The sequence below is a fragment of the Sphaeramia orbicularis genome, chromosome 14 (assembly GCF_902148855.1).
Source record: "Sphaeramia orbicularis chromosome 14, fSphaOr1.1, whole genome shotgun sequence".
Lineage (NCBI taxonomy): Eukaryota > Metazoa > Chordata > Actinopteri > Kurtiformes > Apogonidae > Sphaeramia > Sphaeramia orbicularis.
The window spans coordinates 32181997-32196112 of record NC_043970.1 but is presented as its reverse complement, the minus strand read 5'-3'; the positions used below and the strand labels follow the sequence as shown (position 1 = coordinate 32196112).

Genomic DNA, 14116 nt, shown 5'->3' with positions numbered 1-14116 from the left:
GCTTTTTACAGGTTTTATATTGACATTTTTCGTGATATCTGATGACTTTTATTTGTTAGTCTGTTTTTTTTATCTATTTATTTCTAGTCTGTTTTAACCATGATCACTGAGCTGCTGGGAGTACCTGTCCATGTCTTTTGTCTGTGCTGTTTTTAACCTGTTCCCTGTATGTGTCCTGTGGTTTTAATGTATTTTGTGTTTGAGATGCCCTCTCCAGACTGCAGAACAAATCTACCTACGGGTATTAATAAAGTCACCTTGAACCTTGCATTCCTAGTGCCAACGGTGTTTTTATATTATTTGGACATATACTGATCCATGATGTTCACACATTTTACTCACCCACCACCCAAGGCAGGATCATCCACTCCACAGTGGTCGGTGCAGGGCCCTGCCTGTCCTGTCTGTCCTGCTCTGTGGTCACAATGTGCTGAGACGCGAGGAGCAGCAGGAAAAGAAAGGTCAAGTAGGACGAGGTGTGGCAGATGAATTTGATGAACGGTTTACGGATGAAGAGGCCATAGCGACTCTTAGGGGCGATGAGGTAGCACAAGGCGAACATGGGGTAGAGGAGGCCGATGAAGACGCAGGTGAGGAACTTCCCTGCCCAGTGACGCCGCCTCCAGCCGGGAAACTCATCGTACCACCTGGATGCCAAAAGCTGCTGGCAGTTTGGCTGAGCAACAAACTAAAAAGAAATTTAAAAAAAAAAAAAAAGTAAAGGGGAATAAGGAGGAGAGGAGGCGGAGAATAAAAGAGCTGTAATTTGCATCTTTTTGATCCGCAGAGATAAAATGACTCACAAATAAATATACAGATTTAAGGCACTGCTTCATTATGAAGCCTGCTGAGATAAAAATAAAAAAATCAGAGACTATTTGGTTATTTTTCACAGAATACACAGCCCCAATAACCACATATCAGATTCAGTATTTGTAGCCAGTTTCATTTCATCTGAAACCCAAATGTAAGAATATTTGTTGTTTTATCAAAACTGTGCGACAAGAAACCTGAACGAGGCAACCTCGAATTTCTTAAATGCAAAGCAAAACATAAACCTTCAATTCTTCACCATGATAGAGGCTGTACATGTTTAGACAAATGTTTTTGAAAAGTTTTTGAGTTATGGGATCTGACACAGAAATGTAGGAAGGTAGGAAGAAGGATGGGGTAAGGGGGCATGAGATTACACTGCAAAAATCTAAATCTTACCAGGTGTACTTTTCTCATTTCTCGTCAAAATATCTCATCGTACTTAAAACAAGACATAATCACCTAAAGAGTAACTTTATAGTGAGATATAAGAACTTAGTTTTAGACAATAGATCTTGAAAATCTTATTTCAAGAAATCTTACCAAGATAATTTTCACTTACTTGGCAGATTTTTTTTGCTTACTTCAATATCTATCTATCTATCTATCTATCTATCTATCTATCTATCTATCTATCTATCTATCTATCTATCTATCTATCTATCTATCTATCTATCTATCTATCTATCTATCTATCTATCTATCTATCTATCTATCTATCTTTTTTTTATTTTTATTTTTTATTTATTTATTTTTGTTAATTCAGCAAAAAAAAATCTGCCACTGGAACAAAGGAAAATTATCTTGGTAAGATTCCTTGAAATAAGATTTTCAAGATCTATTGCCTAAAAATAAGTTCTTATATGTCACTGAAAAGTTCCTCTTTAAGTGATTATGTCTTATTTCAAGTGTGATAAGATATTTTGTCTAGAAATGAGAAAAATATACTTGATTAAATTTAGATTTTTGCAGTGTATAAGATACATTTCATCCCACTCCTTTTCAAATGTTTAACTTTCTTTTTATATGAATCTTTTTTGTGGTTTGGTTTCAATGTTATATTTGAAACAAACAAACAAACAAACAAATGGCTAGATATGCGTATGACAACAGCTCAGTACTTTGTTATGACATGTATAAAAATGATTAAACCTGCATCTGAGAGTGATAACAATTTCTGTTTCTTGCCCATGACTGGATTGATTCAAAACGCCTGGAAGATAAATTCCATGTGGTTAATATTTTGTGTTTTTTAGTGTTTTGAGCTTTGTTAGATGTTCTTTTCCTGTGGGATTAATAACATATGTGAAAGTAAATGTGAAAAAAATATCCCTTGGGACATTTTGCCTTTATAAAATATTCCTCATGGGAAATGAGCACAAATTGACAACAATAACTGAAGCCAAAATATTCATGCATCATCACAACTGCAACTGTGTCAAGGAACTGCTTCAGCCAAATGGACTGAAGCTACATCAACAGCATCTGGCGACAATGTACAGCAGAGCTATCTCTGCAGATCAATATGGGGGAAAAAATGAGTCTCAGAGCACAGAAAAAAACATGCATGTGCAAACACACTTACGTAAGCACAAAAAATGTTGTGAAATATCACGGTGAGACTCTATAAGACTCAAAGTGTTGACCGGCACCAGTAAGCGCCAATTCACCAATTCTGCAGTCCGGTTACCATGGGAACCGCAGATCCCTATCTGTGTCACTGTCTGGTGTGGAACTGCTCATATTTCCATACTTTAACTACAATATTACCGCAAAACTTGAAAGGCCGTCAGGAGGGGAAGAGAGGAATGAGAGAGGACAGATTGTATAACTGAAAGTAGAAGAAAAGGAATATTCCTCTTTTTTTCCAACAGATGCAGACAGAAAGAAAAAATACATTGGGATAATAAGAACGGAAAATGATTAAGCTGCAACTCTACAGTCTGCATCTTGAACATAATTGGACAAAAGGAAAACAAGGGGAAAGAATGGGGTGGAAAGAAACCCCTAATGATCTACTCTTTTAATATAACTTTACACGCCTTTGAACACACACCTTATTATAGTTGAAATCACTAACCTCATTGGGCATTCCATGGAGCATTTTAAATCTCCTTTAAAGATGCACCTATTTGCACTGGTCTTTAATAAGAGTGTGTTACTTTTATTTGTTTTGTCTTCTGGTTTTGTTTTCAATGCTATTTATGTTATTGCTGTGTATCTGTTTTTATCAGTTTCAGTATATCTTGTATTTATTGGTATTTTTTCTAGTTTTAGCATATCTTGCATTTGTTTCTGCAGATTTTTATGGCACTTTGCGCTGATTTTTATTAATTTTTTTTTTTTACTTGTCTTGTCCAGCATCTTAACAGCAGAATGGCAGTCTGGCTGCCTTTTGGTGCTGAACAAATTTGCTTTGCCAAGGGAAACTTCGAAGCTCCCCTTGATATTCTACTGTCTTTATTATGAATTGTGTTGAATCACATTTTGAGGCCAGACTTGACAAGGGGGGTGAAAGAGGAAGAAAAAGGACGAAGAAGGTGTAAAAGAAAATAAAAAAATCAACAATAGAAACAATAACAACCACAGTAATAATTATAATGGTAACAATAATTAGAACAAGAACTGAGTAAACTGGGCAGAAGAGAAAGAAAAAAACAAACAAACAAAATTACAATAGAATAAATTAAAATAAATAAGACCTATTAAATGAAGAATATAAGAAGAGAAAGCATGAACAGAATATCATAAACGACCACCCAAATAATACCAGCAACAAACCTGCACAACATCAGTTGTTCACATTAATCTCCTGTGACAGAGTGATTGCATCAGAGTAAAACAAAGAGATGCATTGATTTAAATGTGCTATATAAATAAACTTGACCTTGACATTAAGTTCACCTAAAGGGATGGATAAAAATGATAAAACATTGTTCCAAATAGACACCACACTTTTTTTTTTTATCGTGTCGATTGCAATCTTCCATTCATAACTATGACATGGTATCATTAATTATCTTTAATCTGATGACAGTAGCCAAACATTGTTAATTTTAGAGTAGCTTGGATTTTTCATTGCTCAGGAGATTGTTATCCCAAATTAATGACAGTAAACAAGAGGTACTTGTGGTTCTTGACGTCTTAATCAACATGAAATATTAAACACTTTCACTGATGTTAATGAGGTCAGAAATGAGGCTAATGCATCTTATAATCGGGAGGTATATCCGCGCTAATTAAATTATCTACTTGAAAGAACATATGCGTGGTTGGGGTTTTTATTTAGCTAATTTTCTACAGAAGCACAAAGAGTCTCAATAAGTGAGCATAATCTATGTAGGAGACCTCAGTATTTTCATCAGGTAGCCTTTATTGTCAGGAAAAAAAAAAAAACAGTCCAAAACCCCCTCTGTCGTGGCACCCTCCTTTCATCTGTCACAATCATTAAAACTCAGCAGCAGCAACGTTTCACATTTGCCTCAGGTGGCTCAATCGCAGAAGCACAACTCAAATAGAATCCCTCCAGGTCTAGTCCAGTTTGGAAAGTGTCTCTATAACCTTTTCTTGCTGCTTTCGACTGTGAACTGTCTAGAAGTGCCAGGAAAGTGCTTATCGATGTGACAGTAGACAAGTGAGAATGCATTCTCCTCTGTGAATACTAGTTTCCCTGCTTTGCTGAAGGTCTATTCTCACACTTTTACACAGAGACCCAAGGCTTTCAGTTGCATGTGTTTACATTGCTTTTTTTTTTTTTTTTAACTTCCTAATGAATATTGATTTAACCCAGACAGACTCTGAAATTAAAAGCTCTATTTTACAAGAGCGTCTTGGTCAAGACAGGCAGCAGCACAATTAACCAGGTTACAGACACACATATACACAGACATCCAATGGGCATACCACAGGGCTCGATACTCGGTCCTTTGCCGTTTAGTCTCTAAATGACTTGCCTTCAGTCTGTGCTAGTGCCAGTTTCCAGCAGATGATGCAGTTCTTTATGCACCCGCCAAGACACCAGAGCAGGGTGCTAATGCTCTATCTACATCTATGGTTGAAGTCAGGCAGTGGCTCATCAAAAATCAGCTGGTGCTTAATCTTTCAAAAACAGTGTCTATGTGTTTCTCTATCAAAAAAAAAAAAAAAAAATCTAGAACAAAACTCATATAAATGACGAGAACATACAATCTGTAACAGAATTTAAATGTCTTGGCTTGGTACTCAATCCCCAACTTTAATTTGATAAACATATAAAGAAAATCTCAAAAACAATACAAAACAATTTAAACTGCTACACCCTAATGCCTAAGTAATACTTATCTCTGTAAACATGTATTGTATAAATTGTCTTGGTTAATTCTGCAGAAGTTTTTAGCTCAATAGTTCTTACTCTTGCACTTCTTTCCATGTCTGGTTTGGTATTGCATGATTAACCTATTTATTTATTTTGTCTTCTTTTTTTTTTTCTCCTCTCTCTCCTTCTTCTTTCTTTTATATCTTATTGTTATTCTAGGAAATGTTATTGTACTTTTAGAATGTAAGCCCCTTTTTATGTATTTGGCTGTAACTGTTCAGCCTGAGCAAACTTTCCTATATCTGTCATGTTTAATGGTTTTCTTCCATTATATGAGTACTGTGTAATCTCTGTGATGTTTTATTATGTTGGTTGTTTGTCCAGAACAACAGATGGAAATTAGCTTCTCTGCTAAATCTGGTGCATGCATCTTGTACTTTACAACTAATGCCAATGGCCACTGTCTTGTGACTAAATAAATAAATACAAATCCAAACCAGGCTGCCCTGCTGTACATGCATGCTATGATTTTTTCACACATCTTGTACTGCACCACAGTATGGGCTAAACTGGCTTCCACTGCCACTAAACACATTGGTTCACTGTATAATCAAGCCCTAAAAATTATGGATAAAAAAACAATCCGGTATCATCATTGCCACATCCTGAAAAAAATACAATCCACTAAGCTTTGAAAGCTTCAGTGGCTTATGTTTTCTCAAATTAATTTTTAAGTGTATGAACAACGTAGCACCCGAGCCACTCAATTTATTGAGAGACAAAACAGCAGTAGAGCTACCAGAAGCTCCTCAAACCAAAACTGCAAAATCCCATTCTGCAGAACAACACTCAGATAGTCAGCTTTCTCCTGTAATAGCTTTAATCTCTGCAACTCACTGCCACTTGAGATAAAATCCATTTCCGAGTTTAAAATATTCACCACCAGAACTAAATCTTGGCTAAAGAAAAAAACAAAACTGTACTCATTTGTAAATAGTGTGTGTTATGTGTTGGTGAGTGAGTGAATGAATGTTTATATTACGTAAATGCACTGCAGTAATTATGGACAATTCAACTGGGTTTTTATATTGAACAGTGGTTTTTTTTTGTTTTTTTTAGTATATATTGTCATGTACTGTAGAGCTATAGAAAAGCCCAACCAGAGACAGGAGTTGAAAATTAGCACTACCTATAAACTCTATATGCATCGCATCAGCTACAAGACTGTACCTATGTTTGACTGCATTGTCTCAGTTAAATAAATAAATAATAAATAAATAAATAAATAAATAAATGAATGAATGAATGAATGAATGAATGAATGAATGAATGAACTACAAGGCAACTATAAAATGATATATGGAAAGAGAACAGCAACAAATTGGCAAACAGGCTTTTGCTTCCATGGCTTTTAAAATCCAAGTCTTTAGTAGGTTAATATTAATGACTCAACACAAGTACAGAAAACACCCTTACACAACATTAATTACTGTTTACCTATTGATTACTGGGGCTGGTATGTGTCATTATGTGCTCAATCTCCCACTACTCTCACATATGTGGTCAAAATATTCTTGTATTACAGATATATACCTGTGTAGTAATAAATCATCAAGCCATCATTATTATAAATCAGTCTAAGCTGAATTTTACAACATCGTCTGGGTCCATTCAATCACTGTTAATGGATTTTTCATGACACTGCTACACCTGCCTTCACATATGAAGGCATGTGCTGTACAACTTGCATGCACACATGCACAACCTCAGCACTGCCATTCTGCTCAAGTCACCTCTCAGCAGTTTGCAATATTTCCAGGAAGATTTCATGTATTTAATAACTACAACTCATGACACTGACTGCACCTTTACTATGTTCAATGTTTATAATAAAGCACTTTAAGAGGACTAGGATTTGGAGACTGAACATACTGTAGGCAACTGAATGACTTATGACATTTGTAAAAGTAAAAAGATGGAATTTACTGCAGTTGTGCGTTAATGGTTCTATGTTACTTAGTCTTGTTAGTGTAATTTCAGCTCTATTTAACAGAGAAATAAAAACAATTGCAGTTTTTATGACATATCACAAGAGGGCAACGTCAAACTACAGTATCTAAAAACTGATAGGTTTCCCCTGACACCTTTAAGAACGTCAGATATTAAAGAGCCAATCTGTTTGTGCTCACACTGTGCATCCTCAGTGTACTCGCCTATATTTCTGTAAAGAATCGCCAAAAAAGTGAGCATTCCACTGTTGAAAACCTCAGGGAGTTAAAGCGAATAATCAGCACTTTAATGTGTGTGTGTTACGGATCATATTTATGTGATGTTGTCTCCTGCTGCATCAAAGCATAGACCGCTCTGTTAGCTCTGCTCTTTAGATGAACGCCTGTGGAGATTTCTCTTCAGACCATTATATACAATATTGCTCTTCTAAACCCTGCAAACACAGCAATAGCAAAGCCAGAAAACACACGGATAGTTATAAAAGCATAAATAAATGCACACACAGACACACAACTTAAGACCATATGTATGACAGGGTTAAGAGGAGAAGTTGTCCTTCAGTTAGTTCAGATGAAAGTTCAATAGCAAACTCCTCATGATTCACCCTGACACTCCAACATCCAGCGCTATAAAAAAAAAAAAAAAAAAAAGACACAATCGCACATTCACGCTGAGGGTCGAACCAATTATAAAAGCTTGAGTGTTTGTCTGCAAAATCACTGTAACACATGAGTGGTGATCAAACCACACACAAAACTGCCCTGAACATAATAGCAGCTCTTTGCACAAACTGACAAACAAGCATTTCCAGTCCAACTAAATGTCCACTTAGCCCTATAAGCCTTGCAGGGAGCAGACCTGTCTGGCTTAAAGATCATCTGGCACATGCACAAAGCAATCACTATAAATACCATCCGAATGTATTTGTGTGTAGGTGTGTGTGTGTGCAATTACATTGTTCAGCTGTCACACTGTCAGGTTCATTTTCCATCCTCAGAAGACTGCAGCACAAATCAATGTTAGAGCACTAGTGACTTCACTGAGTTAGGCTTTGACCACTGCAAATTGTTATTTCAGTAGGAATTAAAACAAAATATAATGTTTGTTGTTCATCAAAGAATCTTAATTTTAAGCTTAATCTCCACAAAATCTTTATGTAAACATCTGGAAGCACCGAAAAAGTGCAGGAGCTGTGACCTAAAGTTCACAATTCAAAGCTTAAGAGGAACATCCAGGTCATGTCAGTTAGAATCTGATCAGTGATTGGTACCTACAACTGTCAATCATGTATTTACCTCCTCCTCTTCTGAAAACATCTATGATCAGCCAAAATCTTCATCATAGGGTAGATTTTAGGGTAGATTCAAGACACTTACAAAGAGTAAAGTGTAAAGAATAAAGGCTTGTGTCTTCTCAAACCACTTGAATTACAATATTCTGAATCATAATCACACAGTTGTCCATAAAGTTGGAACATATTGTTCTTTTTATTCCTATTTATACACATCAGTAATCACCTTTGACCCGGTGTAATGATAACATACTGAGTCACAGTTATGCTTTATCTGTCAAGAATAAATCACATTGTCGCCATCATTTCATGAGAAAAAGTAAAAACATTGTATTTCAACTTTATGGGCAACCGTGTATGTATTTTTTTTAAGCACTGCAGCTCTAATTAGGTCTACCTAAATCCTGACACAAAAATTGTTCTTAAAATTCATACATTGCAGTGTTATAGAAACAATATGAAGAATTTTCTATTCCTTTCCACTTCTTGAAAAACAAGATTTCAGGAGGCATGGAGGTGGAGTGGTTAACACAGTCACCTCACAGCAAAAAGGTCCTCATTTCCCAGTTTGCGTGCTCATCTATCTGTATACAGTATGTCAACCATGTGACGAACTGGCAGCACACCCAGGGTGTACCCCACCTTTGCCTTATTGGTAGCGGGAATGAAAACAACGGCATCCTCATGAACCTCTCGAGGACTAAGCATGAATGATAAATGAATTTAAAAATCAAGACTTTTCTACAGATTACTCCCCAGTTTAGACACAGACTGGATAACAGTAAATCACAAATGTGCACTAAATGGAATGTCGAGGTGGGGAATTTTATTCACTGTGTCTGGACTTGTAGATATATTGATAAATACTGGCAAGATGTTGAAAATCGACTACATTTAATTTTTAACATTAAACCTAAAAAAGACCCAATGTGTCTACTGTTTGGACTCGTGGACACACAACTTAAAAGTACACATTCCAAAAGACTTTTCTCTGTTCTCACTTTTAGTGCAAGGAAGAACATATTACTGGAGTGGATAGACTGTAAACCCCCCACAATAGCTGGATGGCATAACATTATTTTTGACATGTTACCCTTGGAATACTTAACATACAGGTCTAGATGTACGTATGTCCAAAGTTTTCTATAGAATCTGGTCTCCATTCCTGTCTTATATTGGTACTAGACTAACTACCAATGTGTTGAAGGGTCTGGTGGACCACAAGAAAGTCAGTATGGATCAACACATAGCAGGTTACCTGAATTACTATGCACTTGATGATAATGATGCTACTGTGGTGAAATAAAAAAAAACAAAAAAAAACTGGATGACGTCTTTGGGGGGGATTCCCCCTACTTTCATTTCTATGTATTATATATGATTTTTACCTCCTAGATTTTCAGGAAATTTTCAGGAAATGTTGATACTGGCACAAGGAAGAAACGATTAAATTTTGGTGGTGATAGGGGGTGGGGGGTGGGGGGCACGGGGGCCCACTGATCTGCCTTGGCGGAGGTCTGCGCTCTCCGAGTGCTTTTCTTGTTTTGTTTATGCATGATATGACCCCATCCCCTGTTGTTTTTGCTGTTATGGTTGTTTTTGTCTAAGACAGCACTGTTTGTTTGTTCATGAGCTTATCCATGCTGGTTTGTGTGTTTGTATATTTGGCTGTTCATAATGACATGTTGTATGTGTGAAGGAACAGAAACTATTTTATTTTTTGGTACATATGGCATAACCTTCCATTCATGTCTCTCCAGTCTCTTGCTTCATATTTGTATTTATTCTTTTTCTATATTTTGTGTGTGTTATATGAAAAACTCAATAAAGATACTGAGAAAAAAAATCAAGAATTTGGTGATGAAATAAATAAGGCAGTTTTCCGCACTAGGTTCATGACATATTTTTGGCAGAACTTACTAATTAATACATTTATTAAGGTTGCAAAAATTTTGCTATGTTGACCTTTTTTCATACTTTTTGATGAAAAAGAAATTCATAATAAAAAAAAAAAAATTAATTGCATTTACTTGGTAGAAACTTCTTGGAAAGTAACCTTCAATACTTGTATTCAAACCACATGGGAACTTCATGGGAATAGTTTTCCGATACCTTCTCATAACACACACCGTTCCTCTACACTGCACAGTGAACAGGTCTGAAAATATCTGCAAACAAGTGTGAGTACCATTTATCATTTGAAAAGGGCAGCTGCGGGGGACATTTACCCACATCAGAAACACTGCCCTCCATCAAAGTACCGGAACAATCGATGGGTGTTGCAGATCCAGTGACGGAGAAGGGCATTTTGGGACATCTCCTAGATAATTAAAACACTCCTGAGGAAAGGTGGAGGGACAGACACGGCCAAAAAGAGAGGTTTGTTTATAACGTACTGAATGACAGATTTACTGCCAACGCTGGACAGATTAGGTAAAATGACGGGGGCTGTCCATCATAGCGTCCACCTGTGCACTCATACTAATCCCAGTTGTCCTTTTGTGACTCAACATGCTCATCTTCCAACTTACACCACTGAGTGTAACAACTGGATGGATGAAGGAGGAAACGGCAGTGTCATAAATCGACACTCCTCCTAAAGTGCATCTGCTCTGACGACTAGGCAGAGCTCCCAGCCAAAGACAGCTGAATGAATTATAAGCCACTCCTGGGAGTAAAGCGCTCATCATCTCTGCCTCACCTTTATATTCAGCTGAACACTTCTGCTGTGTAATATCTATTTAACCCCCTGCTTGTTGCTGGAGGATACCTTCAACCATCCAATAACCAAGGGAGTCCATCAAAAATCAGGCTAGAAAACTACAGCTTATGCATCATTTATCATGTTGTATTGTTTTCTTGAAACCCCCTGAGTGTTTCAGTACACATAGTAGCCACTGTGTGCAATAACACACTGTGAAGCAGACATTAGACATGTTGCCTAATCTAATGATGAGCTTTACCAGTTTTCCATCTGGGATTTTTTTTTTTTTTTTTTTTTTTTTTTTACAGCACTTCATGTTTTAATTATAACTAGAGGCACTCGGAGAGTGCAGACCTCCGCCAAGGTTGATCAGTGCCCCCCCCCGTGGGCCACCCCACCCCCAAACCACCAAAATTTAATCATTTCTTCCTTATCCCATTTCCAACAAACCCTGAAAATTTCATCAAAATCTGTCCATAACTTTTTGAGTTATGTTGCACACTAACGGACAGACAAACAAACAGACAAACAAACAAACAAACCCTGGCAAAAACATAACCTCCTTGGCGGAGGTAATTAGATAACAGGTGGATGAGCATTAGCATTACTATTGATCCATGTTCTGACCCTCACCTATGGTCATGAGCTGGGGATAGTGACTGAAAGAAATGAGAGCATGGATACGAGCAGCAGAAATGGGTTTCCTCTGAAGGGTGGCCAGGGGTTCAGCCATCCAGGAGGGGCTCAGAGGTGAACCATTGCTCACCCACATTGAGAGGAGTCAGCTGAAGGAGTTCAGGTATCTGGTCAGCAGTGTTGGGAATAACAGCGTTAAAAATGATAGCGTTACTAACGGGTAATAACAGGTAATCTAATTAATTACTATTTGAAACATTACAACACCGGTACCATTACCGGCAGTGAAATGTGGTGCGTTACTATGCACTGATATCTAACAGCTGTTATCTGTCCTGGCTCGCTCAGCCAGGCACGAGAGATGTGACGTTCGCGGATGAGTCGATTCTTTTGAACGGCTCTTTTCACTGAACAATAACAACCGATTCGTTGCAAGCTGTTCGTTTACGAGCCGTTCTTATATTCAAATTACCCACACTGCCTTCATGCTTCACCTGTGTGTCCATGAGTCTGAGTTGTCCACGCTGCCTTCACCTGAACGACTAATGACATCTCCTAGTTTGAGTTGTCCACAGCACACCCCTTTCACTTGAACGCAGCTAGGTGCGCAGCTAATTTAGGGGAGGAGTTATCAGTGAGTCCGACTGACTGGACTGAAGACAGTTACCGCTGGATCAGGGAGGAGCAACTGAAAAAAGTGGTGATGTGTGATTAACTGGAGGAGCATCTTCTTCCTATAAATGCAGATATGCACTTGTGTGGTGGAAAAGCCGAGCCCTGGTGGACCCTGGTGGACCCCAGCCTCACCAAAGTCATGGTATGAAGTACCTGTCTGCTGTTCTACTCTATGCAACTGGCCCGTGAAAAACGCTCAAAAATCAGTTTCCTTTTACATATTTGAAGGTTTTTCAAAAAAGTAACGCAGTAATTACTTTCCCTTGTAACTAATTACATTTATGAAGGAGTAATTCTGTTACTAATTCAATTACTTTTTTGGGAAAGTAATTAGTAACTATAACTAATTACTTTTTAAAAGTAATTTGCCCAACATTGCTAGTGAGGATGCCTACTGGACACCTCCAATGTAAGGCGATTTGAACATGAGGCCCTGAGGCCCTGTCCATACGAAGATGGTTTTGGTCGTATCCACAAAAGTTTTGTATCAGATACACTTTTTGTCCACATGAAACTGGCGTTGTCGGTGACTGAAACCTCAACTATTTGAAAGCGGGTCCCAGAGTGGATACATTTGAAAATGCCGATTTCACGTCTTCGTCTGTACGACCAAAGCACTAGATCACTTTCTAGGCCCACCTCTCTAACCTTTCACCCCGGAAGCAAGACGCCACTTCACAGCAACAACAACAATGCTTGTGCTACAACAGCTACTGATCTTATTGGAAATATTGAATCAAAATCTTCAGCTACTCTTTCATTATGAGCAACAAACAACCATAACTAACAATATTCACTACATCCTCTTCAACTGAGAGGAAATATTGAATCAGACTTCGTAGAACCAAGCAAGCTTTATGCGCATGCTCCACATCTTCTCCGTTTTTTGCGAGAGCATTACAACACCACATACAGACCTGGCATTTGTACTACATTGTTTTCAGTCGTTTTCAGTGGTTTCGTGTGGATGCAGATATTTCCTGAAACGACTACAAAGCACTTTTTTGAAAATGACGAAGAAAAACATCAAATAGGAAAAGATGTGGTTTCGTGTGGACATGGCATGACATAGATGACTGGGTGTGATCCCACTAGTGATGGATGGATGGATGGATGACTATAGTTTATGATTGCTAAAAGCGTTATCATTTTAACCCATAAAGTCCCAGCGCTACTTTTGTGACAATTTCCAAATTAATTTTCTCTCTGTTTAACATTTCTTACCTGATTTATCACCATTTCTGGTAATATTATCTTCTTTATTTTGCATTTTTTCAGTGAAAATAATGTATTTTCCTGTATTTAATTCACTGATCATGTAGATACTCATAAATCCTTAGAATAAAGTTGAGCGTCATTATATCAGAAATGGAGAAAAATGAAGAAAAAGTGTCTTTTTCTGCAAAGATATCATTAACTGAATATATAATCAAGTGTCTCCATCCACTGTCATTTATCAAACTCCATGGATTTTACGGACAATCAATGTTGCAGATGAAGATGGTGTTTCCACGTTCACTATGGAGCCTCTGAACATCCAAATGGGTCATATCTGATGACCATGAAAAGATGACAAACTGTATTTTACAACAATTATTTACATGCATTGATAGGATTAGTGGATCAACTGGTTTTAAACACTTTAGGTCAGTAGATGGCTTTAGTCGCCAGTGGATGTTTGGGTCTTTATGGG

At 37.4% G+C, this 14116-nt stretch overlaps 1 protein-coding gene across 1 annotated transcript in view; it reads right to left on the bottom strand.

Moving 5' to 3' along the window:
- Positions 1-14116, bottom strand: part of trpc4a (transient receptor potential cation channel, subfamily C, member 4a) — a 41682-nt gene that overhangs the window by 5734 nt on the left and 21832 nt on the right. Inside the window, exon 7 of the mRNA XM_030154554.1 lies at positions 343-688. Within this exon, the coding sequence (XP_030010414.1) occupies positions 343-688 (346 nt within the window). The remainder of the gene's footprint in view (positions 1-342; positions 689-14116) is intronic.